Source organism: Eptesicus fuscus, chromosome 22 (assembly GCF_027574615.1).
Source record: "Eptesicus fuscus isolate TK198812 chromosome 22, DD_ASM_mEF_20220401, whole genome shotgun sequence".
In the NCBI taxonomy this organism is placed as follows: domain Eukaryota; kingdom Metazoa; phylum Chordata; class Mammalia; order Chiroptera; family Vespertilionidae; genus Eptesicus; species Eptesicus fuscus.
In genome coordinates, this window is record NC_072494.1 from 23,623,297 (window position 1) to 23,643,470 (window position 20,174).

The following is a 20,174-nucleotide window of genomic DNA, read 5'->3' on the forward strand; positions in this document are numbered from 1 at the left end:
ATAAACCATGGACCCTAAGTGTCCCTACGCACTCTTGTTTAGTATGCCAGGCTCTGACCACTCTTTACCTGAGCCATTTCTCAGGATTGTGTGCAGTGAACCACCTTCAGGAATGAGGTAATGTCTTCCCAACCTCTGACAAAGAACAGGCTTGCTTCCACCTGCTATAAAAGTGGTGAATTCCCAAAGCTCAGTGCTCCTTCCTTCCACAGAGCACAACCCACTGCATATGCAGGAATCTCTCTAGGCCCACCTGCGTCATCCTGGGGGAATTGGGGGACTTGAGAAACCAATGCAAACCAAATGAAGCTCATGCAGTTTGCCATGCTATGAATAATAAAGTCCTTTGGCTCAGACCCAAGAGTCTTGTACCTCTGCCATCATCTAAGAAACAGTAACAGGCTAACTTATTAGCTTGCAAGTAGGGTACAATCCTAGACCTTTCACAGTTCTTGACAATGAATAAATAAATAAATGGGGGAGAAGGGAAAGCCCATCCTTATAGTGGGATGGCAAATAATAAATGTAGAAGAAATGATGGAGTTAGAACATCATTAATGGATATTAAAACTAGTGGCTGAGACCTAGCTGGTTTGGCTCAGTGGATAGAGCACTGGCTTGCAGACTGAAGGGTCCTGGGTTCAATTCCAGTCAAGGGCACATGCCCGGGTTGTGGACTCGATCCCCAGTAGGGGGGGTGCAGGAGGCAGCCAATCAATGACTCTCTCTCATCATTGATGTTTCTCTCTCTCCCTCTCCCTCTCTGAAATTAACTTAAAATATATATAACGAAAACCTAGCGGGTGAAATCTGATTAGGAAAAGGATACTTACATAGTAGTCTCAAAGTTATCTCCCCACAAATTACTTTCTAATTACAAAGGGAAAACAGGGACTTTATAGTAGAGAGATCTGGCAGACACCACCTTAGGCAAGTGGTCAAAGTTAACATAACCAACACTGGGACAAAGAGACATCATGTTTCTCTTGGTATAATGTACTGAGAGGGACACAATTCTGTGGTATTCCCCCTAAAAATGTATGATCTGAATCTAATTATGAAGAAACATCAGACAAACCCAAAATAAGAGACATTCTATAAAATGACTAACCTATACTCTTCAAAAATATCACAATCAAGAAAGAAAAAGAGAAGTTGAGAAATTGCTCTAGATTAAAGGAAATTAAAGAGACAGGACCACTGGAAGATATGCATAATCCGAGATCGTATGATGAATCAGAATTTTAAAAAATAATTACAAAGGACATCTTTAGTTAGATGATAAATTTGAAAACGAACTATCAGTTTGCCAATAATACCTAATCAATGTTAACATTCCTGACTTTGAGAAAGAACAGTTGTACACTGTTGGTGGGAATATAAATTGGTATAGCTATGACAGTAACAGTATGTAGATTCCTCAGAACCTTAAAAACATAGCTCCTGTATGATTCAGCAATACCACTTCTGGGTATATATCTAAAGGAAATGTAATCAGGATCTCAAAGAGATATCTGCACTCCCATGTTCACTGCAGCATGGTTTTCAATAGCCAAGATATGAAAACAATTTAGGTGTCCATCTATGAATGGATAAGATGAAAAAAAAGTAAATCCTGCCATTACATAATCAAGATCATGTATAGACACACATATATATAAAGTTATAGAACAGGGAGCAAAGTGATTAAGAGTGGGGCTCTACACTCACATAAGCATAGACCCAAATTCCAGCACCATCATTTATTAGCTGTCTAATCTTAGACAAGGTGCTCAACTTCTCCGTACCTAAATTCCCTCATTTTAAAAATGCAGACAATAGTTTCTAATTCTTAAGATTCTTGTGAAGATTTCAAAGGTGAATACATGTGTAAAGAGCTCAGCACATTTAGCATATGAGTTATTATTTCACTGTTTTTAGAAATGAACATTAAAAGAAAATGAGTCATGAACTGAATACCAAATCTCTTGAGATTGAGGTCATGCCCTGTCCCTTAACAGTAAAAAACAAAAAGAAAAAACTGAGACAAAGGGAACCAGCTCAGAGTGTTTAAACTAAAAATTTCAATGTAAATAAAACAAAATTTCCTTTTTCAAGTAGATTATGATGTCAAGATATATTTAGAACAATGTATTAAATAATGCTCTTTATATGAAAGTACCTTTGATTATGCTTGGTTTACAAATTAAGTTTATGTTCAACAGGTGAGATTCAGATATTTTTTAAAAGCATCCTTAATGCCTGTCTGGATTTCCATAAGGAAGAACTACCCAAACGCATGGACTCTGCAAACATTTGTAAGAGTCATAGTTAACAGAATTTTATTTAGTAATTAAGGTATTGAAGGTAAGAAATCATAAATTCTGTCATTAATCAGGGAGTTATAAACTCAAATGTCTACATAGGCCAGGCAATGGAAACAGTCAAGCATAAATCAATAGAGAACTGAGACCACAGTGGCAGGTCCTGAAGAGTCCATCTGAAGACATTCAAGTTTTGTTTCTTTTTGTTTTAAACATCGTGCCATATGTGTTTAGGTTGAGTTCAGCTCAGAGAGCACCTGTTTTGACCACTGAATTTCAGGTTTTAAGTTCTTAGGACCGTTATGATATACTAGAAGCCTGGTGCACGAAATTCGTGCAAGAGTAGGCCCTTGTAGCCCCTGCTGCATCATGGCTCAACCCACCCCCCCAACCACTGGTCATTCTGGAAGGTCGTCCCAGAAGGTTGTCCTGCCGTCCGGTCTAATAAGCATATTAGCTCTTTATTATATAGGATATTTGTATGCAAACTTGTTTTATAAAAGATATTAATAAAACGGTATGTTTCTGAGAATGAATACTCATGTACATCGAAAACGTAAGAAAATGTTTCAATGGCACCCAAATCACATTATCAAAGATATCTGTCCCACTTTGAACTCAATGTTATGATATACTTTTACATGTCATAATACATAATCTTTAAGGTTCCTCATAACTCTGACATTTTAAGAATCTGTGATTAATGGAGCAAAATTCCTTCATACTAGTAATTAATATGTACCCATGAATTAACTTATCAGATACACTGAAAATTGCTGAATTCATTCCCTGCTAAAAAGTTTGGCCTAAATATTTCTATTGAAAAGAAATACATTCTATTTGTATTTTTGACATGGTAATGATCCAGCCTTTATCCCACTGAAACACCTGCCAACCATGGTTTTAAAAATTTTAAATAAAGTAGCAACTCCACCTTTAATAAATTCTTTATAGATGTTCTCTAGTAAGTATTCTAGAAAAAGAATCTTTTAAGTGAACAATATCCAATGCCCTAAAGTCCAAAGTAATCTCTGCTTCCACTGGATTCCCTAGCACTTGGATGTTATTGTTTTATATGTTTAATCATGTTTTGGTATATTTCATCTTCTCTAATATACTTTAAACCACATAAAGGCAGAAGCATATTCATAGTTTATTCCTATCAATAATCATTTTGTACTTGCACAGAAGGGGCTCAAAAAGCAAACAAACCCCAAGAGATACCTACCATTTCTTAATAGTGATGAACTAATGTTAAACTCTTTTAAATTCTGAAATAAATTGAGTTTTTACATGGTTGAAATTATTGTTATGCTTTTTTAAAAGTCTCTACAATTCAGAGATGTTCTCAGTATCAGTAGCTAGTTATATTAATGTTTAAGCAATCATATTTTTAGGCAGATAAATATTGCGATAAATTTAGAATCTTTTGATTTGAGAAAGTAAAACTTTAAGAATGTTCCTTAAGCATAAGTTTAGATTTAAACATTTATTTGAGAGAAAGATGTTATGTTTTTGTAATCATTAAGTCTTACCTGAGTATTCCAACCTGGATCTAATTTTTTAACTGCTGCAATATACTCCTGCATTGCTTGACTCGGGCTGGAATCACCAAGTGCTTTCCATGCTTCCCTAGAATATCCCAAACAACCCATCATTAAGTATGTAAGTAGCACAAATAGCATGTTTCTTTTTATTTAAAAAATTGGCATACGCACTTTACAGGTCTGGGGATACAGATATAATAAGCCATAGACGAGCCTCTCTTTCTATATTTACATTAGTCTACACACATCTTCTCACCACACCTAAGGAATCTTTTACACAATTTTTTTCTAATCACCTGCTCCCATGAAATCTTAGTAGTCTAGATATATTGCTTATCTGTTGAATTTTGTAAGACCACAAACCACTGTAATATCTAAGATTTTATAACTCCCCAAAACCAACTTTCACACCCCTGTTGAAAATGTCTGATCAGTATATAGATCAATACAAGTAGTTCCCATCTTATAACTTAACTGTGCTTACAGCATTTCAGTAACATGGAAACTAATCATCACACAAAACAACATTCCCTGGAAAAATGCCTCAAACTTCTTATTTAAGATGTAAAAAATACACCTCCCCCTCCTGCTGTTATCTAATCTGCTAGTTATGGATCCTGAGGCCTCCGCAGAAATTTCAAAAGTGAGGGCTGGTGAGGACAGAGTTAAGAATACACAAATGGGTAAGAAGGTAGGGACTTCGTAAGTATAAATGCCAAGAGTAATATTTAAGTCCAGAGTAATATTTTGGGGATTTTTTCTGCAAGCTGCCAAAACAGGCTCCTTCTTGGATTTTCCTTGCCGATTTTACTTCCACCAGGAAGTAAACCTACTGATCCACTGTGAACCAGAACTCAGACACACATTTTCTTAAACACCTTCCTGCTCCTCTGATGAATATAACACCTTTCTGAGATTTCTAAATTTATTTTTACCGAATATCTTGAGTGTTCCTTGTATACATCCTAACACTTTACCCATAAATATATCAGCATATATCAAACTGAGGAAATTTAACACCAATACAATAAAATTTCCGATTTGCCAATAATTTCCTTCACAGCTTTCTTCTCCTAGACCAGGAGCCAATTAAGATTCATACACAGCATTGAGTTTCATGTATCTTTAGCCTTTTCTGTCTTCCATGATATTGATATTTTTAAGACTCCTAATGTGCTGTTTTATAAAATATCCCTCCATTTGGACTTATCTGATTGCTCCCTCACCAAATAGTGTTCATGGCAAAAGCAATTAATCATGATTAGAATCAGGTTAAATATTTTGTCAAGAGCAATACATGGGTGACATGTCCTTTACAATGCATTCCGTCAGAGGGCACAATAACAGATTGTCCCATCATCGGTGATAAGATTGAGGATTTGGTAAAGGCAGTATCTCCTGTTTTCTTCTTTGTAATTAATAAGTAAATTGTGGGTAAGTATGAATAAAAACTGCTCCCCAATAGTTTTTCATCTCTTGGTTTTAACATCCAATTTAGATTCTTGCCTGAATTATATTAGAGTGGTTATAAAATCTAAACTTTGTAAAATTATTTTAAAAAATTAAAACAGAGAAAAATAATAGTTATAAATTGTCATAACAGTTTTAAAAAGCACACCTCACAATAAAAGTTATGTCAGGGATTCTCTACAACAGTAATAAAGCGCAATCGGAGAACTACTCGTTATCACCAGCAAAGAAATCTTGGGCCAGATTGAAAATCAAAGCACCGCGTCCTTCACTGAGATGTCCTACACACACAAACAGGTCAGCGGAACCAAGCAGTGTGCTTGATGTCCATCATTAAGTATGTAAGTAGCACAAATAGCATGTTTCTTTTTATTTAAAAAATTGGCATACACATTTTACAGGTCTGGGGATACAGATATAATAAGCCATAAATGAGCCTCTCTTTTTATATTTACATTAGTCTACACAGATCTTCTCACCACACCTAAGGAATTTTTACACAATTTTTTCTAATCACCTTCTCCCATGAGAAGGTGATTAGAAAAAATTTGGCTTCAAGCTCGGCCTCTCCGGCTGGGTAACAGACAGTTCAGACAGGCAACCTGTCCAGGAGACCACATTTTGAGCAGTACTGCTCTAGAAAGTAAAATTACAATTCATGTTTAGCACTTCTCTCTACAACCATATTTCTTTTTTTAAAAACCCTACCCTCTATACATTTAATTCCAGGGCTAATGCTTCAAAGTTCTTCCTGCTATAACTAAGGTTCCCTATTGTGTGCAATTAAGGCGTCAAATGCTAAGAGGGAACCTCTGAATTACAAGCAAAAAAACTGGGGAGGGTATGATCCTTTTACATATTCAGTGAAGAAGTGAACTAAGTAAGCATCTGGTTTTTTCCCCTTCTTCCCAAAAGATTACGGTCAGCACTTCCTTCCTGTGTTGGATGGGGCAAGGAACAGAAGAGCACTAGAGATGAGATAAAACAGGGTGGGGGAGAAGAGTAAGGACTGGGGATTCACCTGCTCTTTTCAGAGGAAGAAGTGGGGCCTGTATGACAGGAAAGGGAAATCTCCAGCAACAGCTCACATGGTCACTCTCTAAGAAGCTATTCTTATGTAAGGAATGTATTTCTGTTGTGAACTACTTACATACCAACATCATGGCATAAGAATCCTTTAGGAGACTTAGCTAAAATCGGATTCTTTTAATCTCTCTCTCAACTGCCTGCCCTTAGCAGTCTACGGCAGGGAGATTAATATAAAAATAATTCTTTAATCTGCTCATCCATTTCAAATTCCTAAAGACATAAACCATTTCCAACAACCCCAATAAAGTCCAATAATTTCTTACCATTTTTGCTTTCCTTCAAAATCAAAGAAACCTGGTTTCGGAGTATTGCAATTTCCAACTTTGGCCTAAATGAAGAGGGAGAAAATCAAGAACTTATTTTTCAAAGAAATGCCAGAGAAACTTTTTTATTTTCCAAGTTATTATGTGTACTTAGTAACTACTGGTTAGAAAATATTTGCATCTATATAGGACAGTGGTTGGCAAACTCATTAGTCAACAGAGCCAAATATCAACAGTACAATTGAAATTTCTTTTGAGAGCCAAATTTTTTAAACTTAAACTTCTTCTAACGCCACTTCTTCAAACAGACTCGCCCAGGCCATGGTATTTTGTGGAAGAGCCACACTCAAGGGGCCAAAGAGCCGCATGTGGCTCGCGAGCCGCAGTTTGCCGACCACAGATATAAGATAACAAAATATAACATTTTTGCAAAATCAAACAAAAAACCAACTTTAAATATAGGCTGGTTTTGCTTACTGCATGAAACAATTTATCTAATACTATAATACATTTAAAAATATGGGTGAAAGCGCTAGCTGGTTGGTACAGTGGATAGAGCATCAGCCTGTGGACTGAAGGGTCCTGGGTTCAATTCTGGTCAAGGGCACATGCCCGGGTTGCAGGCTCAATCTCCAGTAGGGGGCATGCAGAGGCAGCCAATCAATGATTCTCTCATCACTGATGTTTCTATCTCTTTCTCCCTCTCCCTTCCTCTCTGAAATCAATAAAAATATATGTTAAAAAATATGGGTGAAAAACAGTTGCATTCCTAAGTTAATAGACAAATTATATATGACAAACTATAAGTATAGATTATGCAATCCTAATTACTAATAATACAGAACAATTTTAAAGTTTGCAATAAACAAACTTTAAAGTACAATTATCACAATTCATAATATTGCTTATTTACTAGTATACTGATGCTCATAACACTATAGCATTTTATGTTTCCCAAATTCCAGGATAAAACACACTATTTTTAAAGTGCCCTATTATGAAACTAATTAATATAAATTTATTTTGGAAGCTGTGCAAAAAATGTCAAGGATTTCTCAACAATATAAATTCTATCTATTCCACAATAATCTTTTCTGTTTGTGGTCAATACTTATTTTTAATCCAATTAAACTATGCAGGGATTAGCTTCATTGTGAATAAACGTAAATGAAATTCACACAAGAGCAGAATTCACTATCCAGCCCCTGATTTCCACTGCCAGAGTGATCTCCCTTTCTGATAAACTCTCATAGCACTTACTCTATATAATACAATCTATGACAGTACTTTTCACTTTAATTTTGTGTTAGAAAGTTTTGTGTAAAGTCTCATCCTTCTATTAGAATACAGCCTGCAAGAAACCCAGGCACAGGGGACTGAATGTGTGTTGATATAACTCAATCATTGCACCTAATATAGTGCCTAACTTAAGGTAAACAAGCTTGTTGACTATAGAGTGAATGTATTAAGCAGGTGTTGAACAAAACACCTACTTTCCCTAAAGCTAAATATCCAATCTGATCCCAACCCACTTCTCAGGGATCGTCTCACTAACTCCTATTACTCTTCTACACTTGAATTTTGCTAAAATCAAAATGATGGTCTATTTGCTAACCTGACTGGTCTACTCACTGCCTTATGTATTTTTATTGAATTTTGCTCAATGTGATCCCCCTCATCACAAATGCCTTCCCTTCTTCCCTGAGCTTTCCAAAATGCTACACCTCCTACTCAAGGTTCAGATTCTAAGAACCCTTTCAGTCCACAAAGATCCCATCCATCTCTGAAATTATAACAATTATCAGCCCTATCATTTGCTTAGCAATTTGTCACAATTAATCCGATTGTTACTAAAATGTACACTTACACAGGAGCAGCCCTGTTATGAAGAGACACAGAGGTGAGAGAGCAGCAGCTGCATTTGGTGTGTGAAAAGCTCCTCCCATGTTATATCAAACGAGTCACACAACAACCCCGTTAGGTTTGCCATTACAAACACCTTTTATAAATAAGTACAGAGCAGCTGAGGAGGGTTGTTGCAGTCTACACATTAGTAAATGCTAATCAGTAGTCAGGATTTGAATCCAAGACTGCTTGACTCCAAAGTCCAATATTCCTTTACTATTAACATTGTTATATATTTTACACAGAATCTAGGCTTCAGTTCTGGCATCTCTAAAACCACCTGAACTACTGAAATGATAGAAATATTAAATGAGATTAACTATTGGACATTATAAAAATAGTTATCATTATTATTGTTTTTTTAACCAGACTTCAGCCAGAGGCAGAAACAAAAACTAGTATCTATTCTCCATTTCTCCTACAGTAATAGAAGTCTCAGCCAGACACATGGTCATCCACCAAAACATTACATACAGCCATGCAACTCTTGCCCAGGCACAGGGAACTGAATGTGTGTAAAAATTATATAAATATCTTTCTTAAAAAGAAAAAAAGGCTTGTCCTTCCCTTTCCCTTTGCCCGGGCGAAATCATGCCTGTGCTGATGGTGAGCTCTCTCCGGCCGGGGACAGAGGCTCTGAGGGCAGCAGTTCTCTAACTTCTCAATCTCACGATCCCTTTACACGCTTAGAAACTGAGGATCCCAAAGAGCTTTTGTTTATGTGGTTTATAGCCACTGTTATTTAGAAGATCCCTGAGGAGTAGACTGGGGTCAGTTTGGATATTTAGCATTAAGGAAAGTAGGTGTTTTGTTGAACACCTGTTTAAAAGACATGGAAAAAATATGTATTAATTCACTTAAAAATAATAAACTCATATGTTAACATAATAAAATTTTATAAAAAATAACCATCAGTCTAAAGCAAAACAAAAAAGGTGACATTGTTTTACATTTTGCAAATCTCTTTAATGCCTGCCTTAATATATTCTCAGAAATCTACTTCTGCATTCAATATACTGCAACATGTTGCTTAGATTGAAGTATCTGAAGAAAATTCAGCTTCACACAGATATGCTGCTAGAAAAGAAAGGTATTTTAGCAGCATTTTCAGATAATTGTGAATATTCTTCTTTGATGCCACACCAAAACTCAGTGACAGTTTCTTTAAGGTTAGTTGCAATCTGGAATCTGAAGTCATATGAATGAATTTTTCAGTTACATTAAAATCCATTGTTCTAACTTGCACTTTGAAAGGTTTTTATATCCACACATAACTTGTAACATTACTCCATGCAATATTTAGGAAACATGGTTACTATGTTATGCAGACCTTCCAAATGCTGACACATTTCACTATACAATAGCAAAAGTTCACAATCATTAAAATCACCACTAATATAATAAGAAAAGTGTTTCAGTATTAGGAAGCTGTCAAGTCAAGCTCCTGCGGCAGATTTTTCCAAACTCCTAATTTTCACTTGCAGGCTCAAATGTTCTCATTGGCAACAAATACCATCAGCTGTTTTCCATAAAGTGATAGACTCACTTCAATCATTTTCAAGAAACTTTCTGCTAAATGCTCACATCTGAGTAAGCATAGTTTATCTCTGAGTTGTTCTAGTAAGTAAAAACGTTTAATCAAAAAGTGGATAGCTGTTTGCAACTCAAAAATTACGTGATTTTCCTCGAAATAGCCAACGTAATTCAGTCTGCAGCAAGAGAGCTTTGTGTGTACCCCTTTTTCATCACACACAATATTAAAGAGACTTATACTCAAAGAGTTCATATTTAATAAAAATCAATTTTTACTGCTTCAACAAAGACATTTTTAAGTGAAACTGGTTTTCTTTTTTTTTTTTTTACTCTGAGTGCATGGTGGCAAAGAAATATGACTACTAGTACTATTTACTGCCAGTGTCTTCATTCATTCTAATGCATCAGTGTCTTCATTCATTCTAATGCATTCATTTTATCCACCATGACAGTACAGAAAGAAGGTAAATAGTGTCTTAGTATGATTATGAAAATAGTATTATGATCTTACAGATCCTCTGAGAAAATATCAGGCATTCTCTGGGGTCCACAGACCATAATTTGAGAACTGCTGCCTTGGGGAATGGCTGAGCTACAAGATGGAAAAAGACCAAGCCCCTGGATGATCTCATGAGGCAGAATCACCCTACCAGTCCTAGATCATCTACCTCCAGACTATTATGTGAACTGAAAATAAAAGTCCAGCAGCTGACCTGTATCCCAACTGATACAGAGCTTTTGTATCCCAAAATTCAGTTCTGGATCCAGGAAAGACTGAGAAAATAAAACTATAGGATTTTAGGACATAAGTAGCAGTTTCCAAATCATTAGATAATGAGTCATAAACTATAAAGTAGAGTTATAAAACATACCACTTTAACAGAGCATCTAAACTGTTTTCTCTGATATGTATGACATATCCAGTGCCCTTGAAACAGAATATTTCAACAAAGGTTGCCAATGGTGAATGCCAGTGAATCAAGCATATCCAGGTTAAAGTAGGACTTGTACTAGTGCTAAAGGCTCCTGAACAATGAAGCCAAAAGGAATTTGAAATTTTTATTGTCCTATTGCTTTCATAGATGTCAATTAGTTATCTTTTGCTGGGAGAATGTAGACTAGTGCACACAAAAAAACAAACAAAATAACCTGTTAATTGGTGTGACCTTTTAGAAATTTCACTAAAAGATGATTTTGCAGCCATAGGCTTATTTGGAACTAAAAGAGCTATTAGGTAAGTTTAAAGCTATACCTGAGAAAAAAAGTTTCATATCTTTGCTCATTTTTATTACCTTCCTGCTGACAACCTTACCTCATTCAGCCCAAAGTACAAAATGTTTAGTACTTTAAAACTTCTCATTACAAGAAATTTTCCACCATGCAGGAATTATACTGTAGACTTTCAACTTTATTATTCTATCAAAGATGCTATTTTTAACACAGTCTCAGAATTCTGTTAAAAATAAATTTAGAGGATATTGAGGAAAGCTTTATCCCAATGTCATATCTAAGTAAGCATAATCTTATTCTCTAATAATGAAGAATTTTATTTTCCAGATACAAAATATTTCTAGACACCCTACCATCAAGTTCTTGCAAGGGTGAGGAACACGCCTCTTCCAGGCTATCTGGATGGAGTAGGTACACCTGAGACAGAGAGGCTGACAGGTGACTGCAGCTCACTGATGACTTAGAAATAAAATCTTTAATAATGATGACACTAATATCAATAAGAAAGGTATATCCTAGAAAGAATGTTCTCTAGGGAATTTGGAGAAAATTAGTCTTATACTGCCCAGAGAATCATCAGTTAAACATATTACAATCCTAGCACAATATTCAATAAATTCTTGTTAAAATAATAGGAAATCTCCTTTTAATGTTACTTTAATGTAAGTGACCAAAGAGAAAAGAGATATCAAGAACTTCTACAAGAAAGCAAATTCCAAGGCCAATTCAGGGGCAATTTTCATTCAACACTATGATTTATACCACCTGTGTCTACAATTGTATCTCACAGGTCAATTTAACTAATATTCATCAGTCTTCAAAAAAAAAAAAGGGTTCGTCTCTATTCAATATATTCAGTTGAAGAATACAGAGGGACCCCACAACTATTAAAAAAAAATACACGGAAAAATAGATACCAAGAGGCAAAAGTTTTTAAAACTTTAATAAAATAAAATGGGCTATTATCCAGCACTTCATTGCTTCCAGTATTCTAAAGAACTGGAGTTTTCCTGAATTGTTATTTAATGCTTGTCAGCAAGTTTAAATCTAGACTCCTCAAGTAAATGAGTAAGTCTCTTGAAGGTAAGTATCATGATGCTCTTGCTTCTTTGCATTCCCTGTAGGCATAATACCCAAGTGTTTTGCACATAAAAGATGCTGAGTAAGTATTTGTGGATTATGATAAAGCAATTATTTTTCCTTCTGGTACCTAACCCAATATCTCTTTGAATGACATATTAAAAATGTCTTAAATGATATTATTATTTTTATTTCCAAGTAAAGTTCAGAGTCTTAGGGTCAGGTGCTACAAGCTAGTTCTAGTTCTGACTGACTTACTGTATGACTTTAGGCAAGTTACCTACTCTCTTAGCATATGCAGCCAAAACATGTCTACGGTATTTAGGGTTTAAAAAAAAAAAATCACAATAATAAAAGTAATAATACTTTGTTTTGTATTGCATTACCCTTTTTATTACAATCATATTCTTCTCTTGGGTCTCACAATATTTTTTAAACCTTACATCCATATGACCCTTTGGCAGGAGTGACTGACAAATCTTATTGTGTCATCCTCATTTTGTAACGGTTCTAAAGCTGGTAAAAGCTTGAGTGCAGCAGAGTCCCTGAGCAAGTCAGAGAAGACATAGGAAAACTGTTACTCAGTGTCCCGCTAAACATCACACCTAGGAGAGCAGACAGGTCCTTTCCATGTCCGCAATGATGCTAATCTTTAAGGGATGATGAAAAAAACAAACAACACACACACACACTTCATTACTAGCCATTTACCATGCTCGTTTGCCATTAGTTTTTGTTGGAAAGAGAAGGCCTCTCGTCGCTCTCCCGCATCCTCCCCTTCCCTGCGACTTTACCTGCTTGTACCTGGCGTACAGGTACAGGAGCTGCTCCCGGCTGGCCACGTGAACCAAGCTCTGCAGGTGCGCGGCCGCCTTCTCAAACAGCTCGGCCAGGCTCCGCGACGCCCCGCTCTCGGGGCTCGGGAGGGACTCCACGTCACCGGAGTCGTCCCCCGAGCTCAGCTCTCCACCGCTATCGCCCGTGGTGGTCCCCGCGGACAGGAATGAAGAGGCCATGTGTCCGCTCGGTCCTCTCTAGGTCGGGAGTCACGCCGGCTCGGGGGCCTGGCCGCCCAGTCCGCGACCGGACCCCAGCTCACTTCCTCCGCGCTCCCTCCCCTCACTCTGCCTCCTTCCCCTTCTCTCCCGGGGCGTTCGGGGCAGGTTCCGCCACTCTCTGCAGCTCTCCCCTGCAGACCCCGTCTCCTCCCGCTTCCTGGGACTAACTGTGGGCTGGGGCGGCTGGGGCCCCTTCAGCGGCGCGGGGAACCCGGGAGCAGCGCGGCCAGCCGGTCCAGGAGTGGAAGCGGCGTGCGGCGGGGGCGGGGCGACGTGAGCGCGGGCGGCGTGCACGCTGAGCACGCGCACGAGCATGCGCACGAGCACGCGCCCGGCTACGCTCGGCGCAGCTGGGGGTCACGTGCGCGGCTCCCGCCTCGGCGCCGTCCTCTCTGGGGGCCTGGCGGGGCCGCGCTGGGGAGACACCGCTTGGGAAAATGGTCCTTCCTCATTTAGCTGAAGTTAGTCTCAAACTCCGGAACCCGTGCTCAGAATAGGCCACGGGAGTAGGGGGTGGAGGCCTTCGGTTTGGTAGTGTAGCCATAGGGGTGGAGTCGCGGGAAACAGGGGTGAGGACTAAGGTTCCGCCCGCGCGCCCGCCTCCCCGATTTTGTGCCCCAGACGCCCCCAAAGAGGCCTGGGATCCCTGCATCTGTTGTCGGAGAGTTTGGCTCGAAGAAATAAAATGGAGCGCCTATGGTCAAGCTGCTAAACTACTCAAATCAAGTAGGTTGAGTTATGAGGAAGTGATTCTGTTGTTTTTAACTAGCCTGCAAACGGAAACTTTTGAACTTCCCAGCCCTGCGAAAACGCCTGCAGATAACATCAGACTTTCAGATATACTGTCTGATAACTCCCTGAAGAGCGAACAAAAGAATGTTGGAGGATCACCATCTAGAACCAACCCAGAGGCTAAGGATGCAGGACTGATTCTTCTCAAAAAATGTACTTTTTACCGGAAGAACCCTCAGCTTTTCTGTTGTCTCCTGCCCAGGTGTATTTCTGATTGAAACCTGAATAAATCTCTGTATTTTCTATCTAGCCAAAGCCTCCTCATTTCATTTACACGTAGTCCACAGGCTCTCACTTGAGCAATGAATGGAAAGTTGGGAGATGGGGCCTGTGTGGCCCAAGCTGTGTGGTTGATTGGTTGAGTCAGCTCCTCTCAGTGGCTCCTTTGCACGCCTGCAGAACCCCCCAGCTCTCAGGGCCTTATGGGGACTTCAGTCCCTCAGCACTTTGCCACTGTGCTTTGCAGACACTGTAGAGTGAAACCAAAAAAGTAAAATAGAGTTCTGTCCTAAAGGAACTTACAAAAATACAAAAGCTATAACATGATTATAATAGTTAACATTACTGAGTACTTATTATGTCCTAAAACACACACACTATATTCCTTTAGTACTCAAAACACTGTAATAAGCACCATCAGAATGGTACAAAGAAAGTGCTCTAAAGACTGGTTATTAATCCTTTGGGGTTAGGCTTTAGACAAGTGGGCAAGGGGGAAGAGTAGACAGGATGGGAGAACAATGAGAAAAGGCAGTCAGATGAGAAAGTTTGGATCAGGATTCAACAAACATTGCATAAGTATTGTCAAAGTTCATTAAAAACACACGAGTGCCGAAACCGGTTTGGCTCAGTGGATAGAGCGTCAGCCTGCGGACTCAAGGGTCCCAGGTTCGATTCCGGTCAAGGGCATGTACCTTGGTTGCGGGCACATCCCCAGTAGGGGGTGTGCAAGAGGCAGCTGATTGATGGTTCTCTCTCATCGATGTTTCTAGCTCTCTATCCCTCTCTCTTCCTCTCTGTAAAAAATCAATAAAATATATTTTTAAAAAACACACACACGAGTAAAACCAATGAATCACTTAAGCAATAATCAATAAAAGTTTACTATGGACCCACCAAAACCTGGAGCTCTCAAACACAGTGAGATTCAGAGTTATCTATATCTATCTATAATAATAATCTATAATAATAAAAGGGTAATATGCTAATTACACTGGACACCTTCTGGACGTCAATCCGGACATTCTTCCTGATGAAGCTGGGACCGGAGGGAAGCCAGACAGATCCCAGGTGCCTGTGGGCAGCCCGGGGCAAGCCAGCCCGGGTCCCGGGTGCCTGCCAACGGCTGGAGGAAGGAAGCCCAGGTCCTAGGTGCCGGAGGGAAGCCATGCCGGCAGCCGGGGGAAGGAAGGCCAACTCTTGCATGAATTATCGTGCATCAGGCCTCTAGTCTTACCTAATAATAGAGAAACATGTAAATTGACCGTACCTCTGCTATGCCCACAGCCAATCAGAGTGAGCATGCAAATTAACCCAACAAAGATGGCAGTTAATTTGCATACATACCTGGGTCCCGGGAACCTCCTTGGCACCCAGGTCACTCCCAGCCAGCCACCGGGCAGAGGCTTTAGGCTTGGGAAGGGGCCGAGCCTGGGATCAAGGGGAAGGGGGGAAAAAATCAATGGAAACATATCCTCAGGTTAGGATGAAAAGAAAAATAAAGAAATGTCATATCCTATGAAAGACACATCTTGAAAATGCTTAAAGAAAGTTGTCATTTTTTTGTGGTGAAGAGACTGGAGTCCATGTTGATGAAAATACCTTGGCAGCTGCAGTGACTGGCAGTGGCTGCAGCAGCAGGTTGATGGGGCTGGCGCCTTCCCCTGATCAGCTCAGTGGCCTCCCGCAAAGGGAGGCCAGACTGCAGCTTAGGTCTGCTCCCAATGGGGAGTGGGCCTAAGCCATCAGTAGGACATCCCCTGAGGGCTCCCAGTATGTGAGAGGGGCAGGCTGGGCTGAGGGACCCCTCCCCAGTGCATGAATTTCATGCACCAGGCCCCTAGTATTTATATAAAAGCCTAAGCAACCGTTCAACTGTTTGACCGGTAGCTATGACACACACTGACCACCAGGGGCAGATACTCAATGCATAGGCATGGAAACATGGAACAGACAGATGAATCTCAGAGGGAAGGGGGGATGGCAGGAAGAGGTTAACCAAAGATCTTATATGCATACTAGAGGCCTGGTGCACCCATGGAGTCCCTCGGCCTGGCCTGCAGGAATTGGACCGAAACTGGCAGTCCGACATCCCCTGAGGGGTCCCAGATTGTGAGAGGGCTCAGGCCAGGCTAAGGGACCCCACCAATGCACGAATCCATGCACCAGGTCTCTAGTATTGTTATAAATTACACTGAGTGGCCAGATTATTATGATCTCTGAACACATAATAATCTGGCCACTCAATGTATATCCTATATAATAAAAGGCTTAATATGCAAATTGTCCCCTTGACCAGGAGTTCAACCAGCAGGCCGGCCAGCCAACCGCCCATGTTCCCTCCCCCTGGCCAGGCTGGCCAGACCCCACTTATGCACGAATTCATGCACCGGGCCTCTAATACACACACACACACACACACACACACACACACACACACACTGAGTGGCCAGATTACTATGCATTCAGAGATCATAATAATCTGGCCACTCAGTGTAGTCTGCATAGTGTAGAGGCAGCGACTGCTTATTTGTCACAGTGATTGGTCATAATTAAAATTTTCTTAAATGAAAGAGAATTGCTTAGTGGCTACCTCATCAATTTTGGGGAACAATTTAAGTTTTGCTTATGATTTTCAGAGGCGTAAGCAAAGAGTGAACCAGGTCAAGTTAGCCTCATTTGCTTTGGAAAATAAGCTAAATTAGCTTTTCTTCTATGACTAAACTGGTTTTGTCTGCCTAGGGAATTTTCAAGTCTGGTCTCCATTTGAGGTTAATTTTAACAGTATCCAGGTGTGCCACTCTTAGTCCCTGTTCTCGAGGCACTCGCAATCCAGTCTAGGGATGACTGATGAACAAGTTCTTGCAATTAAAAAGTGATAACTTACTGAATCCTCTACTGTTTAGGGGACTTCATTCCTACTACTTTAGGTAAGTAGAGTCATTTCCAGTTAGATGTAGGAAATCAGCACAGAATGGTTAAGTAACTTGCCCAAGGCTGCACAACTAATGACAGAGGCTAATAAGAGAAGCTAATAAGTAGAAAAAAACTAATCAGAGAAGCTTCTGATATTCAGAAGCTGCCCTGGCACTCACAGCTAAGCCATATTATTCTCCTATCAGATGGAAATAATTTCATGAAATACCAAGTTCAAACAAGGCCATTCTGAAAACATGCAGATCGAATTGTGCTCTCACCTCTGTGTTTCTCTCTCCCTCTTCCTTCCTCTCTCTCTAAAAATAAATAAACTATGCTTTAAAAAAAATAATAAGACAAAACAGAGCACTCCACAAGTTTGCCTAAGCACAGACAAAAACAAAATCACTCTGCCAACCATAAAATACCAAACAACCATTATTTTGGCCAAAATGCGTGATTACTACCTCTTTACTATTCCAGCTTTGTTCTCCTCCTAGACTTTTCTCCCTACAGGTAAGATTTATTAAGATGCCCAATCATAGTGTTGTCCCAGCTTTCTGACAGCATCCAATCAAGAGCAAATCCCCTTTGTCACCAACCAAAGCCCAAATCCTATAACAGCTTCCTTCACTGTGACAGCCCATGCTTTCCTATGGTTCTCGCTGCAACAAGTCATAAGTACAACTTGGTTTACTGCAGTGGCCTTCCTGGGGGTCTCCAGCTGGGGGCCGTTGACACTTAAGAACCTTGGATTTCTTGAAGATTCAATTAAAACTCCCAAACTACCAGGATCTGGTGACTTGGAGGAAATAGATCTTTTACAATTAGTGTTCCCATTCAAGCATTTCTTGGGAACTGTGGGGAATTGTGTATGTTTTTCTGAATCTCAAGAAAAAAATCACCTGAGAAATCAGAAAGGAGAAAAGTATTACCATCCTGCTAGAATTAAAGTTTAACCATCAACCTAGAGGGGCTACAAGGCAAAGGGATCCACTAACAAATTGAAAGCAATAGCAGGAAGTGCTTACACTTGGAGTCCAAAGTGAGCCAGGGGAAAGAGCAGGCAGGAGAAAAGCGGTCAAGTTCTCATCAGTCTTACTTGCAAGGGTTGCCAGGTTGCATATATGTTCAGAGCCCCATCCGCTGCTACCAGTGACTCATTCCCGCAAATCAAATAAATATTATATGTATAGTATACTTTATATAAATTCTTGGAGTGATGTTCTGAGAAATAAGTTTTGGAGACAAAATAAGTCCTTAAACTGGAAATTTCTGTAAGTGATTCTGAAGTTGCTGAGCAATCTGAATGTTAGGTTATAAGACTACTTACTATCCAGCAATGTTTGCCGGCATTTCCAATGCTTGTATTCACTATCGGCTATAGTTCTTTGGAAGTACTTTAACAGGAGAAGTGCAAAGAGAAGAAGCTGTGAGTGGCCACGTGAAATAGTCCAACACAACATCCTCAACTAACCTGAAATCTGGATGAACAAAAGACGCATCTGTTTCAGTGCAAAACCAAGTTTGGGCAAGCAGACAAGATATTTTCATTCAAAAGTAACTAGACTGGATTTAGTATGATTCTGGGTTTGTGAATTATTGACATTTTTTACATCATGACAAAATATTCATTAATTTATCAATGCTATGTTGACTCCTAATGTTTCAGACACAGTGATAAGCCCTTATGATAGCAGGACGAACAAGATAATTCTTCCTCTTTCTCCCGCTACTCCAACCACTTGGGCCTCCTTATGGTTCTACAAACCAGGCGTAATCCAGCACACTCCTGTCTTAGTGCCTTTTCACTTGCTAGTCCCTCTTTCTGGTACACCCTATCCTCAGATATTTACATGGTTTATCCTCAACTCCTTCAGGTCTTGCTCAAATATCACATTAGTCAAATCTCCTTTGGCTGCCCTATTAAAAATTGCAACCTCCTCCTCACTAACACTGTCTATCCCACTTCTTTAATATTTATCTCCACCTAACTTACAATATATTTTACTCATTTATTATGTGATTTTTAGTATATGTGCTGCCGAAGAGAGCACTGTTATGTGATTTTTATATAAGTTCCATGAAGGCAGGGATTTTTGTCTGTTTTCAGCATTTCTGTATCCCCCAGACCTGACACATAGCTAAATCTTTACTGAATCAATAAATGGGTGAATGTATAAAAGACACAGTAATAGTTCTTTAAGGGCTTACCAATGGAAAATGAATATTGGCGATAAAATATTACAAGTGATGTGGAAAAGGCACACCAGACAGAAGAAGTAGCATGGGCAAAGGCCCAGTGGTATAAAAATAGCAAGCAATGTTGTTGATTTTCACTTAATCATAAGAAAGATTCAATAAGCAAACAGCTGAAATATAGTTAGCTGTTTTTCTCTCTGACCCAGCATAAACTAAAAATTGGAATATATGTAACCTAGTCCTAAGAGGAAAAACCTTGTTTAACAAAGACTACATTCTTTTTGCAGATATTAAAAGAATAACGTTCTTATAGGTCAGTGACTTATTTTGTCACTCAATCAAATTGACAGTATTTATCTAGGACATAATCTTCTAGGAAACCCATGGCCTTTAATCCAATGCTTTAAGCACATTAGGAGGACTCTAGCATATAGACAGATAAGCAGGTAGAGAGAGAGATTAGACCGTATTATCTAATTTGCATAATCTTGAAGTTCATTTGACCACCTTCAAATAAATAACCAGCAGGATTTTACTAAGTGCAAAAAAAGGGGGGAAGGATCACAA

General features: G+C 39.2%; 1 protein-coding gene across 1 annotated transcript in view; it reads right to left on the reverse strand.

Moving 5' to 3' along the window:
* Window positions 1–13,739, reverse strand: part of ACBD6 (acyl-CoA binding domain containing 6) — a 143,734-nt gene extending 129,995 nt beyond the window's left edge. The window contains exons 1-3 of the mRNA XM_008145910.3: window positions 13,215–13,739; window positions 6,673–6,737; window positions 3,839–3,935 (exon numbers count right to left, since the gene is read on the reverse strand). Of these exons, the coding sequence (XP_008144132.1) occupies window positions 3,839–3,935; window positions 6,673–6,737; window positions 13,215–13,436 (384 nt within the window). The 5' untranslated portion in view covers window positions 13,437–13,739. The remainder of the gene's footprint in view (window positions 1–3,838; window positions 3,936–6,672; window positions 6,738–13,214) is intronic.
* Window positions 13,740–20,174: the final 6,435 nt, after the last annotated feature.